Raw genomic sequence first — 16,712 nt, forward strand, 5'->3', positions numbered from 1 at the left:
GCCTTTACAGGGAGGAGGAGAATTGCTGCAGGAAGAAAGCTAGAAGGAAGGAGGAATTGCTAGGGGCTTGTTTGCATGCCTCTGGTACTTGGGCATCTGTAGCCCACAGTGGCTGATACACTTGGTTTTGTTCTTTTTTTTTTTTTAAGGACTTGGGATGCACTTTCTCTCCTGTAGGTTGTTCTGTTTCCTTGGCAGAGTAGCAATAACCTTTTTTATACTTTTATTAATTATCCAAAGCAATGATTCTGTCAGACTGGATGGAAGTTCCTGCAGGGTATGGCAGCCCTATTATTTAAACAGCCTTAAGGTTTTCAGCTGGAAGGTGTGACTCAATTCTTGCTTCTCTTCAGCCTGGGCTGAGTGTGACTGCTCTGATGGTGAAGGTTCGGGGCTTTTTTCCAGATACTGATGTAAATATAAATGATTTTGAAAGGTTAATTTTCTTCTGTTGGATAACCATGCTCTTGTTTTTATTTCCCCTTCTGTCGGAGTACCTCTTGTGATGCTCTCCAAGGACTGGTTGTCTCTGGCAATTTTGGAATAAATCCTTAACAGCCCTGACCCTGGCTAGGGCTGTCCAAGGCTGAGCAGTGCTGCAGTCTATTTTTAGGGTTGTAATGTGCCTTCTCTTAAGTCTTGGATAACAGTTAGCGAGCAAACGATGAGCAGAGTACTTGGTGTTACTTTCCTTTGCCAAAATGAACCTGCTTTGCCTTTCGCATAGGGATGTGGGATGCTTCCTTTCCACAATTCACTGTTTGCAAAGTGAGGATAGAAGTAGACAAGGAAACTGCAGATCTTGAGGGCAGGACAGAACCTGGACTTCGCTGGGTGTGTGAACTCCCTACCATGACTAAATGGTGACGTGCTTCTAGGATTTGGTAACAAAGCTTCTGTCAGACAATAGAAGTCGGTGGCTGTTGTTCCCTGAGCACTGTGTGGGTAGGTGGGCTTCCATTTCATGTGAGAACTGAAGGCAGTGGTTGCCCCTGCCTAAGGGAGCTATCTGTGTCAGTGAGGCTGCTGTCACCATGGGCAGATGTTCTTACAAACTTGTGGGAAGTAAGGGATGGGGCTTGTTTGTTCAGTGAAAACCCCTGACTGTCCTAAAGAGTTGACTTGATTGGTTTGTGGCGTCCTCTCCAGAATCCAGCACGTTCAAAGCAAACTGCTGAGCCATGCTGAAAATCTCATCCAGTCTTGACTTTAAGCTCTGGCTGACAACTGAATTCCATGGTCTGGAATTACTTTTTTTTTTTTTTCCCTAGTGCTTTCAGCTTTGCTGTGCAGCACCTAACTGCAGAGTAAGAGACAAGTCTTGCAGTGAGCTTTGCTGGCAGACTGAACCTCACGGGAGCTGTCACGTGTCTGCTCGTTCCAGACTGAGGCTGGTGTCATTCCTGGTAATGTACCTGGAGGCTTGGCACGGACTCCACAAGCAGAATTAAGCAGTCAACATACATAAGCAACACAGGTCTACTAAGCACAAGTCTTAACACTTCTGAGTTGTAACAAAGGCCATATCACATAGCGAGATACTGCTATCACCTTTATTATGTTTACTAGCTTTTACTGCCAAAAATGGATATACTTACCATACTGATACTAATCCTTTCTTGGTTTTTACACCTGCATGTTTTTCACTGGTGAGTTGGGAGATTGTGTATTCACTGTAGTTGTCTTCAGTGTGCTGTAGTGCCCTCCTCCTGTACCACAGACTGGCTGGTGACACACTGTGCTGTGTTTGCTCTGCTCCTAATTGGAGGCCAGTTAAAGTTGTGTTTTTCTCCTGTTTTAATAAGGAAAGTCGTCTTAGGGAGAGAAAGCAGAAATATTCTGGGGTGAGTGAGAACATGGGATTAATAGGATGGAGCAGGAGGTGTCTGGTCCCAGCCAGCAGTGTATTTAGCATGGTGACAGTCTGTTGTGTTGTTTAAGTTCATTATATGAGGATAATTTTTTTTCTCAGATAAACACAACTGATCTCATTTCCCTCTGGCCACCTGAGTGTGGGGCCGGTGACTGAACTCCGATGCCCCATGGGTCGGGTGGTGCTGGGCATTTCTGTTCTGATGGTCCAGAAGCCTCAGATTCCCCAGGGTAACCAGGGAGGCTGCGTGGGCTAGCCCTCCAGTATGGGAACTACTGAACAACCTCTCTCATTTTAAGCTGACCTTCCTTGGAAGGACAGTGCTCGTTCTGTGTCAGTGGGCATCTCTCTCTGGATGTGGACTGTACCTCTTGACCCTCATCAGTGTTAGGGACAGAAATGGACAACAGAAATAACCAAAGCTGGGGAAAGGGGAGAGGGTGGGGGGGGGGGAATGCTTTAAACTTGGAATCTGAAACTCAGGTCTTCAATTGCAGTGGGATCTGTTCCCAGCGAGTGATGTAGGGAAAGAGCTGTTTCACTTGAGGTGCAAGTAGGCAACAAGTGTATGCAGTTTGCTGCTGTCTCAACATCTGTGTGCTTACCCTACTTCATCTCTCATGTTCTGAGGCAGAAAGCTTTAATCTGCTCTGGACTCTTCTTATGTCAGAGTTTCCAAAATACAAGTGATAGATACACATCTAGCAGTTAACAGGCTGGGCCTGGCAGAGGAGCAGGAAGTTAAAAGCATATCAAAGTTAGCAAAAGCTGTTTCTTTAGAGCTCTGCTCTGTTCAGCAAGTGCAGTTGTGTGAGTGCTCCCTCCGGCACCGCCTTGCTTCGAGTCCTGGGTGAGTTCCTTACACCTATTTCTACAGAGATGGGTTGGGAGCACAGAGGGGTGGGCTGTCCGTGTCTGCCTCAGTGTGAATCCCAGAGAGCTCTAAACACAGAGGCAGGTGTCTCCACAAAGGGAACGTGTCTGATCTGTGTGTAATAGTAAAAGGGAGGGGTGAACTGAGGAGCCCCCAGCTCTGGGTAGGTTAGCATGGAGCCCTGAGGAGCTGATGAGCAGAAAGCTTTGCTACGTCCCATGCTGTGCTCTCTTGGCTCTAATAATGGCATTAGCACCAAAGCAACACGCAGTAAGACTGCAGAATTTCCTCCCTTGTAGCTCTCTAAGCTGCTCAATAGACCACTTAGATGTGCAGGCGTTCTGCTGTTGTTTGCAGAGCAACAGGAGGCTTTGTCCAAAGCACTGGTGGGGATTAACCACTGCAGAGATGTGGAAAGTCTTGTTCTGTGCTCCAGCTGTCCTGGCTAACAGTCGCCTTGGTTTAACGTGTTAACATCTGAGAGCAAGGCAGAGTGTCATCTCCACATGTGCAGAGCAGGCCTTTGTCTTTCTGGAATCTGCCACACAAAGGAAGGCCTGCAATGAAGAAAGCATGGCTCGGACTGTAAATAAATCCTTTCAGATTCCGGTTGCACAACCAAAGGAATTGAGCAAATTCCAGCTTTTTTTTTTGAACTGTGACATGCCTTTGTTTTTACCACACTCCAGATTGGCCAATCCCATCTTACACTGCCCTGAAAACAATGGGCAAGGAGTTTTCATGCTGGCTTGCCAATGGCTGCAGCTGTGCTCGTTGCAGGTGTCTTGGTGCCGTGGCCGCAGCAGTTGTGCGCTGCCTTCCCCCGCTGCCTTTGCATGCGTCCAACTCGTTTCTCAGGAGTGGTGAGTTGTTCCCAAACCTGCACCTCTGGGTTTCCACGGGACATCAGCTCAACCCTTCCTCTACTTGGATCTGTTTGCTCTTGCATTTGCTTCTGCACCCGAAACCAAAAAAAAAAAACCAGCCCTGCGTCCTGCAGTTCTCACTTACTCTGTTTGATATCTCTGTCGATAAGTGGAAAAATCTGCCTAACATTCCGCCTCACCGAGTGTCTGGCTCTCACTGCTGGCCCATCGCTCTTTGTAATTTTATAACTGCATAAGAAATTAAATGTCTTGTGATAAGTATTCTGTGTCTTCTTCCTTTCTTGTGCTGCTTGGAGGTGGGGCCGGATGAGATGAGGGTGACGCTGCGTGTTCTGGACGCTGTGGCCCAAACCCAAGTGCCAGCAGTAGTAAAGCTTCCATCTTTGCTGTGCAGCAGCTCTCAGTGAAACTCAGCTTGGGTTTTGCAGAGACTGGGAAAGGAGCAGCTGAGCTTCTTCTGATTTATTTTGCTTGAAACCGTGACTTCTCCCCTCGCTCCTCCTTAAAGCTCTTTTTGAGGGGCTTACGTTTGTGTTTTTCTCCTCAGGTGAGTTTAGGTAACTTCCTTTATACTTCATTCTGTGGCTTGCACCTGTAGCAATGCCTTCACGTTCCCTGCTTGCTGTGCTGTCCCTCGGAGCTTGCTGCTTCTCACCTTCAGCCCATGGGGAAGCTCTGGAGTGAGCCCATGCAGGTGGGTGGGAGGCGTCTCCTGCGTGCATCCATCCCTTTGCAAAGCTGTGACAAACCCTCCAGGCAGGGTGGGTGACAGAGCAGATCTCTGGCTGGGGGTGGAGGAGCACAGGGCGAGGGGAGTTCTTCACTCTTGTGCGTGGCTGTAGCGCAGTGAACTCGGTGAAGCTGCAGCCATCTCCCCTCCTGATGCAGCTCTGGAGGGCACCGCTTTCCTGCTGGTGCCATTTACGTGCCGTCCCTTGCTGCAGGCGGAATCAGCCGCGTTAGCTCGGGTGAGTGATTCTGAACTGTTCATTCAGCTGCTGGTGACGTTTCCCTTCTTCTGCCTGCAGCAAGCTGCGGCTCGGAGAGGGCTGTTTGCCGGTGCACTCAGCGAGTGGCAGCAACCTCCGTCAAAGAAGGTGAATCTTGAGGCCAGGATGCAACCTGGTAGAAGAGAAATCCTAATAATAGGGTTATACCATTGAAGTAAGCAGCTGCGGTTGTGTTCAGATGGGCTGCCTGGTGTGTGTGTGCTCATCCATCCCTGAGCACTCACCTCTCACGTGTCGCTTCTGCCCTGCATGGCTCTGCCAGGCCCTTAGCAGAGTTCTCCAGCTAATTAACGGTGTGCTGTGAGCTAATGAGGGTTCCCTGCCCAGCCTGCTGGAGGTGAGGGAACCTGACGCCCGCTGTTCCAGCGCCTTGCTTCCCTTTCTTCTCTCAGCAGTAAGTTTTCAGGTGGCTGCGCAGTGAGGTTACGATAAAGGATTTCAGATTTGCAAAGTCCGAGTGAGCCCACGACGTTGAGCCGGGGGACTTTGACAGCGCCGTGACCTTCTGAATGCTTTTCCAGGGGCAAAAAGCCCCGAGGGAGCCGCAGCCTGGCACGGTGCTGGGGAGCGCTGAGTGATGCAGGGCAGTGGACCTGCACGGTGTGGAGGCTGTCACCTTTGGGTGCCCCCCCCCCCCGCAGGGCAGCACCGAGAACCACGACCACGACGGGGCGGTGCTGGGGCCGGGGGGAGCCGGGCTGTGCCGCCCAGCAGCCGCTAGATGGGGTGCGCTGCGCGGCCCCGAGCAGCCCTGCTCCTTCCTCGGGAGCACCAAGAGAAGAGCGCAGCGCCTTCCCCCGGTGCCCCGTGAGCGCGGCGGGTGGCACTGAGCGTCCCCTTTCCCTTTCACCCCGAAACGGCTTTAAAACCCGGAGCAGGGAGGCAGAGGTGGGAGCCTCCTCTCGCTGCTTCTTCAGCCTTCAGGTGTGGAACAGCATTTCGTGTCTCCCAAGTCTGTGCGCATTTCAAGCGGTCGGGATGCGGTGGTTTCTCTTTCGATAACTGTTTTCGGATGGTGAAGTCCAGCTGGAAGCCAAGTGACACAGGTGGGGGAAGCTGGCCTCTGCAGCTCCAATCGATGTCAGCTGCCAGCCCTGCTTCCCTGCCACGTGCTGCAGCTGCAGGCCCTGAGCCCATCTCCTCCCATCCCAACCGGGGTCCTCTGCCCCCCACCCTTCCCCGTGCACCAGCAGGGAAAAACTCCATCCCCACCTCCCTGCAGCTCTGCGTTGCCATCGGGACGCAGGACATCAGCCTGGCCCCATTCATCAAATATTGCCCCCCCAAAAGCACCCTGCAGCCCATGGCCGGCCAGGCTCGGGCTGTGCAGTGCTGTGTGCTGGTGCTGTTGGCTCAGCTGTGCTCGGCCCCCCCCCCCGAGCTGCACAGGGCACGGCCCCGCGCTCAGCTCAGCGCCCTGCTTGTTTGTGTTGGAGCTGCGTGAGCAGATGCACTCTGGGATATTCAATTACCTCCGGAGCGCTGTAGCGATGCCAGCTTGTGCGGGGGGGGGGGCAGGGGGTTGGGCTGGGGATTTGGGAGGCTGGTTTTGTGCGTTCTGTTTCTTAAATTGCTTTTAAATAGCGCTGGGGCCGGGCAGAGCGGTGCCACTGCGTGAAAAGGGAGAAAAGAGGGGAGAGAGAGAGACAAATAGATGGCCCTGTTTGTAGGAGAGGCAACGGATGGGCAGGAAAATGCTCTCTGGGAGGAAAGCAGCTCCCGGGGCTATTTTTAGATCCTCTGTTCCCCCCCCCCCCTCTCCATTTGATTACCAGTGCAGGGGTTGCTGTGCTTTTGTTCGTTTGCCATTATTTTTATTTTTGTTGATGAAATGCATTTGTGCAACTTGCAGCGCGGGGCGGCCGCAAAGCGTCACCTGCATCCCTGCGTGCAGGGAAACGCCTGGGCCCAGAGGCTGCACAGACACATCCCCCCCAGCAGCTCCTTTACCCCCAGGTGATTTTTTGGGGGGGGGTCCCAGCTGTGCAGTCCCTGCAGCCCCCCCAAGTCCGGCTGCAAACAGCCGCCTGTGCGTCGTCATCGTGCAGGTTATGGCATAAATCCATCATTCCGTTCTGATTCAATTAGGATTTTAGCACACAATCAGGTGATGGCTCTAAGAGGATTTCCTCTAAGGCGGGATTTGAATAACCGGGCTGCGAATTATGTATTCCCTTAACCGGTTTATTCCTTTATCAGATTTTTTTTTTTTTTTCCCCCCTAAGCACGTTAATGCGTTGACTTGCCCATTGTCCCTGCTTTTTGCGGCACTCCCCCCTCCCCAAAGCTGGTGCAAATCCCCCGTGAGGCGGTAACGTGCAGCGTGTGCCGATGGAGCCCAGCCCCTCGCGTGCGCTGCGGTTCGTGGAGGGTGGGGGCCCCAGTTGTGGGGAGGGGGCTGAAAGTGTCTCTGATGCTCTGTGGGGAGCCTATGGCCCAGCCCTGGGGTGTGCAGTGCCAGAATGGGGGGGGGGAATGTTTGGTGGGGGTCTGTGTTGGGATGGGAGAGGCAGAGTGGGGCACAACCTGTGTCAGTGACGCCAAGATGGTGCCCCCTGCGTGGGCTGCAGGCACTGGTGGCAGGAAAAGCAGATTTCCCCCCAAATAGTGCTACTGGGACTCTGGTCTACGCTGCCCCATGGTGCTTGGGCTGGGGGAGCCTCTGGGTTCTGGTTGGTTGCAGCCAGTGTGTGGCTCTGCGGCCATGGGATGCGATTGCCCTGGTCCTTATGGCAGAGCGTTTACTCTGGAGCCTACTGAGAGCAGCGTGGGCATCGGGGGGGGGGCACAGCATGCTGCTCTCCAGGAATGGCCCCCCAGGCTGTGCTGCACTCTGGCCCTGCAGCTTCCCCATGTCCAGAGGTGCTCAGGCTGCTGGGGAGGGCCTTCAGAGCCTGGCATAGGGGGAAAAGCAACTCGAAGATGGATGTTGGGGGGTGTTAGCATTTCCTCCCTTCAGAGGAAAATCTCTGCTTTCCCCCTGCTCTGTGAATAGCCGGGATGAGTAGGAGCTGCTGGAGGCCCCCCCCCCCAACCCGGTGCTGATTGTCTCCTTCACATCTCATCCCGCGCTGCGTGCGTGCAGCCATTATGCAAAGTTGCAATCAAGGAGCTGAATTAGCAGCTCATCTTGGATTAATTAGTGAGGGATGCAAATTTGTTCCAACAAGGAAAGGGGAGGAGGGAGGGGGAAGACAAGGCTGAGGGCCCCCCCCGGGTTCCTGCAGCACGGTGTGGGCGGAGGGATGTGCCATAACAGGGGGTAACCCCCCAGGAGCGATGCTGTCCTTTAGTTCCCTATGTCTCTGTGTGAAGGCGATGCTGTGGGGCCAGGGTGCATCTGAGAGCTGCCCTGGGGGAAGGATGCAGAGGGTGCAGTGTTAGTTAGAGAAAGGTTTCCAGGAGGGGATTCCATGGGGAAAGCAATGTCCTAATCCTGTGAAGTGGAAGAGATGGGAGCACGGCGCTCCTGGGAGCACAGAGCTGGGGTGTGGGCTGAGGGGTGGGGGGGGGGGGGTTCGGGGGGGCCTGGGGGGGGGGTTTGGCAGTGTGGTGGGATACTCCTGAAAGGTCTCTCTTTTCTCTCCCTTCTGCAGCGGTGACAATCAATAAAGCCCAACTCTGCTGGAAGGAAGAACGCGCTACGGGGGATTCCTGGAGGCTGCCCCAATCCAGCATCTCCCGGCCCCGATCCAGCATCTCCCGGCCCAATGAGCTGGTGTCACCTTATTCCTCCCTGTGGGTTTAATCTGCACTCGGAGCAGTGAGGTGAGTCCCTGATGGAATAGGGAGAGAACGCCTCCAAAGCGCTGTGACTTGCAGCCCGAAGCACTGACATTTGGTGAGGGATGCTCTGCGGTTTGCTGGCCCAGGGGAGGCCCTGGGCTGGAGCTGAGCTGTGAGATGTCCCCAGTGCCATTGGGATCGGTCCAGCATCGCCCCGCTGCGCGCGGAGCACCGCATCTGGTGGGTGTTTGGGCTGTTAAAGTGGGTCAAGCGGAAACTCAGGGAGCATCCAAGCTCGCAGCCCTCGCGCCAGCTCCATCACAGCTGAATTATTCAGGTCCAGCTGAAAAATTGAAGAGCGCGGCAAAGCTCAGCGGGAACACTCAGCTCAGGGCCCCGGTGCTCAGCCCCAAACCAGCACGGGGCACCCGGGGGGGGCAGGCGGGGTCTGATGCTGACATATGGGAAGGCAGAGTGGGGAAAGAGCGCTCAGAAGGGATCCATCCCAGCGCTGCCCTGAGCTGCAGAGGTTCCCGTGCATCTGGTGCTGGGGTTGGGAGCACATCTTTGGCTCCGATCCTGCCTCTGCATTGCAAACAGCAACATTTTGGTGGCCTCACTTCAACCCTGTGTGCATGTCCTGGGGTCGCTTTTGGGATTTGCTCCTCCAGCTGCACTAAGTCGAAGGGAGTTGGGAAACTCTTCATGCCATGAATTGGAGATGATGGGGTTGTGTGATTTCAGCCCGGGTGGTAGAATCAGGGGCTGCTCTTTGCCTCGAGGTATGTGCTCACAGCATCTCCCAGAGCCCAAATACATCCTAAGGAGTCTGGGATGGTGACCTGAGCCCAGGGGCTTCTATAGGACCCCCAGCTCAGCTGTGGCAGGAGGGCTGTGATTGCTGCTGGGCAAGTAACGCTGCCGGGAGTGCGGAGGCAGCAGGGAGAAGGCGTGCACATATGCTGCAGCTCGCCCTGCTCTTTTTGTGCAGCGCTCGCGCTGCCGCGATGCCAAGCTGGGATTCTTTGGTGTCTCATAGGGCTGTGCCGCTCCATCCCTGCCCTGGTGGCGGGGTCATGGGGGTCCCCTCTCCCCATCTTTACAACCCAGTGAGGGTTGGGGCTGAGAGTTCAGGAGGGTGGGATAACACACGGTGTCCCTGCCTGGAGCACCCTCCTTGGAACGTGCATCCTCTCTGCAGACAGGTGTTCCCACCACTCCGTGCTGCTGGTTCCCCACTTCCAACCCCAACGATGGGGAGAAGGGGCTTTCCCCATTCGCTGCCCCCCAAAACCCTTTGGTTTTCTGCATGCTGCTGACCAGAGCCACAGTGCTTCCATCTTGCCCATCTTTGCAGGCGTTCAAGGCCAGGTTGGATGGGGCCTGATCTGGTGGGGGTGTGACCAACCCACGGCATGGGGGTAGGAACTGGGTAATTTTTAAGGTCCCCTCCAACCTAAGCCATTCTGTGATCTGTTTGTCCATCCATCTGTTGTTCTCTCCCTCCATCTGCCCCCCACTCCAGCCATCCAACCTAACTGTACATCCATCCATCCTATCCATCCATCCATGCATTCTACCTGTACTTCTCTCCTTCCTTTCATCTCCTCATTGTCCATCCATCCTGTCCGTGTGCTCATCCATTTATCCTATCCATCCATCTGTTCATCATGCAGAATTTTTGCTGGAGGTGTTCAAGAAGCATTTAGCTGTTGTACTGAGAGACGTGGTTTAGTGGGAAATACTGGTGATGGGTGGATGGTTGGACTGGATTGATCTTGGAGGTCCTTCCCAACCATGGTCATTCTGCGATCATCCATCCACTCCATCCCTGCATCCATCCATCTTCAGGACAGCCAGTGCTGGACCCCTTTGTGCCAAAAATGTTTGGAGGGGAAGAGAAAGGTCCCTGCCATGGGAGCGAAGCTTGCGTCCTAAATGAAGCCAGGTCCGTTTTCCATCCTGATGAATGCTCCGTTTTGCAGCCAGCTCCGCGCCTCTGGGCAGCCCCTATAGGCGGTCCCTATGGGCTGTGCCTATAGGCAGGGCCGTGAACGCGCTCCGCTCGGCGGAAAAGCCATTTCTGTGCCTCGGGGACACCGCTGCCGGGGGGGGGCGGCGGCGGAGGGGTGGGGAAGGGGCGGGAGGTGGGGACGGAGCCGCCCCCGCTCGGAGCCGCCGCGTTCGCCGCTGCCGGTGCCCCCACCCCGGGAACGGAGCTCGGCGATGGCGGGGCCGGGGGACGCCGCCGGGGGCTGGGGCAGCTGAAGGACCGGTGCCGCAGAGCTGCGCGGAGGAGGGAGGTAAGAGCGGTGCCGACCTGTTGGGCGAGGACGGGACCGGCTTTGTCTGGAGCCGGGGGATACGGGGCTGGGGGGAGAGGGGCGGGAGGGGTCGGGGGGAGACGAGCACCTTCCCCGGCCCCCATCTCGTCCCTCTCCTCCCGAGCATCCTCGCCCCGAGCGCGCATCTCCTCCGGTGGGGTTTGATGAATTCCCGACATGGGGACCCTTTTTTTTGCCGGTGCAAAACAATCGCGGCGATAATCTCATCCCCCATGGAAGCGTCTCCTTTTGGCAAGGACCCTTTTCCCTGTTGTAATAATCATCGTCTCATCCCCTGTGGGAGCAGCCTCTGCTCTGTCCCTCACTCGGCACCCACCCAGAGAGGCCAGCAGGCCCTGGCTCTCCTCCCTGTAAATCCAAAAGGGGAAATCAGATTGATCCCAGTGCGTGGATGCAGGGGGGTGGCTGTGCGGTGCATCCTGCTCCCATGCCAATGGGAAGTTCAGGGCACTGTATTTATGGGGTGTTCCCAACCGGCGTGCTCTCCAGAGTGGTGGTGTGGGGGGTCCTTGGATGGTAAAAGCCCCGCAGTGGGCTCTGCCAGCACCCTGGGAGCTGCTTCCCGTGGGGTTTTATCTCCTGGGGTAGCACCAGTGGATGCGATTGTCCAGATTCCCTATGAGCCATGAGCTGGAGTGGCATCCCCTCTTGAAATGTGCCCTGATGGGGCTCCAGGATGAGTGCTGGGTTCAGCCTGGCACAGCATGTGTTGGCAACCCTGACCTGGCCCCCCAGCACTACGGCTTCGGCATGGCCTCGGGACCACGGCATCGCTGCTCTGGCCGATGCATTGGAGCATTAAGACTTGCAGCTGCAGGCTCTGTGTTTGCAACCCGCCCCATCCTGGCAGCAGGGAGAGGCTGCAAAACCCCCGTGCTCCTGCAAACACCGCGTCTCGCGGCGAGATCAAACAAATCACTTGGATTGATTTTTCCTCCCTTGCCTGCCTGGTCCTGCGGCCGCCCCGGAGGTTTGTGTCTGCGGGGTGGGCGGCGGGCACGGGGCAGGCTGGCATCTAGCGACTGGCACCGGTAATGCAGAGAGGGGCCTGGGGGATGGAGGGCATCTCAGGTAGTGCTGGTGGGCTCGCTGCAGGATGCCCGTGGTGAGCTGCAAGCTCGGCTTGGGATGTGTTTGGTGCGGCCCTCCACCCTTGGGGACTGTCACCCACCTGTGAGCCCCAGCCTGGGGTCTCCGCTCTCCGTCCCCAGATCATCCGCCATGGGATCGGTGGGAACCGAGCGCTTCAAGGAGCTGAGCCCCGTGGCGACGCCCGAGGGCAACGTGGTGATGAGCTTCAGCTTCGACAGCTACCAGCTGGAGGAGGACGAGCTGCAGCGGGGCAGCCAGGCCAAGGGCGTGCTCACCTTCATGGAGCCCGGTGAGGGATGGGATGCGGTGCGATGCGATGCGATGGGAGGGAGCTGCCTCTCCCCATGCTTTTCCCACCCATTTAGGAGATGCTGGGATGGTTTCATAGCCACAAATGGTCTGAAATGCTGTGACATCAACCCATGTCTCTTTAGGACTTGCTATTGTAGCCGCCACAGCATCCTGTAGTACTGGGCTCTGTGGTGGGCTCTTGCCAGATCTCTCCCCACACCGGCAGCCTTGGGGCTGCTATAAAAACCCGTCAGCACTCACAGCCCTCAGCCCCGGTGTTCTCCTGCCTCTCACTAAAGCACTTTCATTTCTGGAGGGAAGTTCTCTAGGCTGAGGACATTTGTTCCGGAGAGCTGCGGGGCTGCTTGCAGGACGCTTTGAGCCCTGATGTCCCCGCTGACATGAAAGCTGTGTTCACTGCCCTGCAGCTGCATGCCCTGTGAGTGCAGCACTGCCACTGCCACGTCCTCTCTCTTTTTTTTCCTTTCTGGGTCAGTTTCTGAAGACCCCGAGCCACAGGACCGATACCACGGGATCTACTTCGCCATGCTGCTGGCTGGCGTTGGATTTCTCCTGCCATACAACAGCTTCATCACCGATGTGGACTACCTGCACCACAAATACCCAGGTAGGGCTCTGGCAGCTGCAGCCCTTCCTGCCCCCCCAAACCTGGGCAGAGCCCCCACCGCCTCCCTCTCCGCAGGGACCTCCATTGTCTTTGACATGAGCCTCACCTACATCCTGGTGGCTTTGGTGGCCGTCATCCTCAACAACGCGCTGGTGGAGCTGCTGAGCCTGCACACCCGCATCTCCGTGGGTGAGTCAGGATCTCTATGCCCCTGGCAGCACTGGCTCTCCATTGCCCCCTGCCCACCTCCATCTCTCCCCCCACTCCAGGCTACCTCTTTGCCCTGGGCCCCCTGCTCTTTGTCAGCATCTGCGATGTCTGGCTGGAGCTCTTCACCCGCCGGCAAGCCTACGCCATCAACCTGGTGGCCGTCGGGGTGGTGGCCTTCGGCTGCACAGGTATGCCGTGGTCTCCCGGGACAACCTACCAGCCGACCCTCGCGTCCCTTTCCCCCTCCCCAAACCCAGTGGTTCAGCTGCCGCCATAATCCCCCTCCTTCTTCCCTCTGCACCTCTCTCCTGAAGTGCAGCAATCCAGCTTCTATGGCTACACGGGGCTGCTGCCCAAGCGCTACACGCAGGGGGTGATGACGGGAGAGAGTGAGTACCGCCGTCCCCCGCGTGCAACAACCCGCTGCCCCCAGCACCGAATCACAGAGCCCCTCCCAGGGCTGAGGTTGGAAGGGACCTCTGTGTCCACCTGGTCCTACCTCCCTGCTCACCGGGAGAAGGTTTTCCAGGACCCTGTCCTGGTGGCTCGGGGGTTACCAGGACCTCGGGGACATCCCAGGGCGGTCCCCAGCAAAGCAAGATGTTCAGTGGTGTCTAAATCATGCGCATAGAACTGTTAAGGTTGGGAAGGACCTCTAACACCACCTGCTCCAACCCTAACACATCCCACCATGCCCACCAACCAATGTCCCACAGTGCCATGGCTCCTGAACATCTCCAGGGCAGGTCTTCTATGCACCCTACCCAGTGCAGGGTGGGGCTGCTGGGAGGTCCCTAAGACATAGGGCTCAGTGGGACCTGGCACCAACAGCACTCCTGTGCCACCAGGCACCGCCGGGGTCATCATCTCACTCAGCCGCATCTTCACCAAGCTGCTGCTGTCGGATGAGAAGGAGAACACGGTCATCTTCTTCTTCATCTCCATCGGCATGGAGCTGACGTGCTTCATCCTTCACCTCCTGGTGAAGCGCACTCGCTTCGTCCGTTACTACACCTCCTGCTCCCGCAAGGGCCACTCTGAGCCCCGCGGGGCCAGCGACCACAGGACAGGCTACCGCGTCCACCACGACGTCACCGCTGAAGACATCACGTTTGTAAGCCGGGGGGGACTTCCCGCTGATCCCCAATATCTCTCCCTCCTTGGAACTCAGCTGTCCCCTGTCCCCATGCAGGAGGACCGGCCGCAGGGACAGCCGGCGTCTCCCCATGGCAGCCCGTGCCCTGAAGCTGAGCTGGCCGGCAGCGGCACCTACATGCGCTTCGACGTCCCCCGGCCCAAAATCAAGAGGAGCTGGCCCAGTTTCAGAGGTGGGTGGTGGGCTCAGGGATGAGCTGTCCTTCCTGCCTTCATCATTGCTCAGCCTCAGCTGAGGCCTGTGGGCCGAGCAGGGGGAGGGTTTTGTGCTGAGCCTCAGTGCCCATCTCCCCCAGCCATGCTGCTCCACCGCTACGTCGTGTCGCGGCTCATCTGGGCCTACATGCTGTCCATCGCCATGACCTACTTCATCACGCTGTGCCTCTTCCCCGGGCTGGAGTCGGAGATCCACAACTGCACGCTGGGGGAATGGCTCCCCATCCTCATCATGGCCATCTTCAACCTCTCTGATTTTGTCGGCAAGGTAGGAGGCGTCGCTGCCACCGTGGGGGGGGGTGGGCTCATCCCCTCCATCCCTATCACCTTTGTGCGTCCTTTGAAAGAGGAGAGGATGAGTGAACTGGGGGTCATTCACACTCCGTGGGTGTCCGACCAACATGAGGTTGCTCACCAACACGGCCAAGGTTGGGTTCCCACATTTGGGCCTTCCCCCATCCCGTCTCCTCCCCGCTGCCCCATTTTGGGCATTGCTTTGCCCTCCTCTCCCCTCAGCGTGGTCTCTGTCCCTCATGCAGATCCTGGCTGCCCTGCCTTATGACTGGAGAGGAACCCACCTCCTCATCTACTCCTGCCTCCGCGTCGTCTTCATCCCTCTCTTCATCATGTGTGTCTACCCCAACGGGCAGCCCGCCTTTGGCCACCCCGCCTGGCCCTGCATCTTCTCCCTCCTCATGGGCATCACCAATGGCTACTTCGGCAGCGTCCCCATGATCCTGGCTGCTGGCAAAGTGAGCCCCGAGCAGCGGGAGCTGGCAGGTAGGGTCGCACCACCCTGGGGAGGCCATGTGGGGTGGCCATGTGGGGTGACACCCCGTGTCCCTCTCCGCAGGGAACACCATGACCGTGTCCTACATGACGGGCTTGACACTGGGCTCAGCCGTGGCTTATTTTGCCTACAGCCTCACCAGTACATCCCACAGTAGCTGTTTCTACACCGAAACCTCCAATGGCTCCTTCCTGGGGGGGTTCTGAGCCCCGGGGCCGGGCAATGGGGCCAGGATGGGACCAGGCCCTGCTGCCATCCCCCATGGCCCTCACTGCCCATCCAGGTGGTCCCAGGGGGCTGTGCAGGGCCACTTCTTGGGCTGATGGCCCCCAGTGTTGTTGGTCCCTATGTTCCCGGGGAGTCCCCCTGGGCAGTGGTGTTGGGAAGGATCTTCTCCTGTTTGTACCCTTGCCAAGGAGCAAAATATAGCAGAACCCCAAAGGGAATGGGAATGGCACTGGGGAAGAGAGCGAGGGCGGGCTATTGAGGAAGAGGAGCAGGGGAGGAAGGTGGCTCCAGGATGGGCTTTGATTGATGGTGCTGCAGCTTTCCACTGAGGACAGCTTGAATTCATGACCCCCACCCTTCCCCATGCTCCAGTCGCCATGTAAAAGCCCCACTACCGCTGCCTGGAAAAGGAAAAAAAAAAAGTAGTTTTTTTTGTTCTTCTTCTGGGCCCTGACTCTTGTCCCCAGATCTGTGCTGTGGGTCTGCCTGCAGGCTGCAGTGGGCTGGGGGGGAATTGCAATGCCCAGGCGGGGGGGGTATCAATGGCAAGGCACTGTGGGTGCTGCCCAGGGCCACTGCTGAGCTTCAACTTGTATCAGTCATGTAAATCAAACTGAAACCAGACTACATCTTTGCAATGCCCCCTTCTCTTAGCTGTGCTGTTGGGCTGGGACCCCTAGCAGATCCTTGGGAAAAAGGCTTCGGGCTATGTGGGTACCAACTCAGCCAGGCAGGGGAGACACAAAGAAACACCAGTCCTACCCCCTCCCAAAAATAAGAGCCATGAGCTGTGGGCACCTCCAGCCCAGCTGCCCCCCAGGCCCTGCTGCAGAATTCCCACTCCAAGCCCATCCTTACCAGCATCGCCGGCTTTGGGATTTCCTAATCAATAAACACTTTTTGGTTTTGCCTTTATATTTTCATTTTCTTCAAGGCACCGGCTCACTCCTTTGGGCTGGGGCCTGTTAATGGGAGAGGGAGCAAGGATATGTGGCTACGGAGGGGCCCTGTGGGCCAGCTGCCCCTTGGGGCCAGTTGTGGGGTGGGGGGGGAGGGTGGCCGGGGTCATTAGCACTGCAGGTCCTGGGCAGGACAGTGTGGCACTGGGCAAGACAACCATCAAATCCCGTGGTTCATCAGCACACCACGCAACCCTCAGGGCTGGGAGGCACGGCAGGAAGGGCTCACCTCCTCCTGCTCCCTCCATCCCGGGCTCCCACCCCACAGGGGCTGCATCCCCATGGGGCTGGACCCAGTCATGGCCAGCACCAGGGCCAGGCTGAGCCGGAGCACGACCGCGGCACCAAGGTGGGAAAGAACTCCCAGGTAGGAAAAGCGAGACAAAGAACGATGCTTCGTTGGGTTGCTTTTGGTTTTTTTTTTTTTG

The 16,712-nt window shown here is 56.8% G+C and overlaps 1 protein-coding gene across 11 annotated transcripts; it reads left to right on the plus strand.

Annotated features, from left to right (window-relative positions):
• Nucleotides 72-16,240, plus strand: SLC29A4 (solute carrier family 29 member 4). 11 transcript variants are annotated; one of them, XM_021412278.1, is made up of 13 exons: nucleotides 72-3,610; nucleotides 4,182-4,328; nucleotides 8,241-10,318; nucleotides 11,927-12,096; nucleotides 12,595-12,726; nucleotides 12,802-12,915; nucleotides 12,996-13,124; nucleotides 13,251-13,325; nucleotides 13,785-14,050; nucleotides 14,129-14,264; nucleotides 14,388-14,575; nucleotides 14,847-15,087; nucleotides 15,161-16,240. In XM_021412278.1, exons 3-13 carry the CDS (start codon nucleotides 10,254-10,256, stop codon nucleotides 15,301-15,303), a joined length of 1,659 nt encoding a protein of 552 aa, XP_021267953.1. In that variant the 5' UTR covers nucleotides 72-3,610; nucleotides 4,182-4,328; nucleotides 8,241-10,253; the 3' UTR covers nucleotides 15,304-16,240. The 11 variants fall into 11 exon arrangements, with proteins under 11 accessions (XP_021267953.1, XP_021267949.1, XP_021267950.1 ...); XM_021412274.1 differs by having other exon boundaries at nucleotides 8,241-8,412; nucleotides 10,222-10,318; nucleotides 14,847-16,240; XM_021412275.1 differs by lacking the exon at nucleotides 4,182-4,328 and adding an exon at nucleotides 4,663-4,731 and having other exon boundaries at nucleotides 72-2,723; nucleotides 3,528-3,610; nucleotides 14,847-16,240.

This window comes from Numida meleagris, chromosome 13 (assembly GCF_002078875.1).
Source record: "Numida meleagris isolate 19003 breed g44 Domestic line chromosome 13, NumMel1.0, whole genome shotgun sequence".
NCBI classification, from domain to species: Eukaryota; Metazoa; Chordata; class Aves; order Galliformes; family Numididae; genus Numida; species Numida meleagris.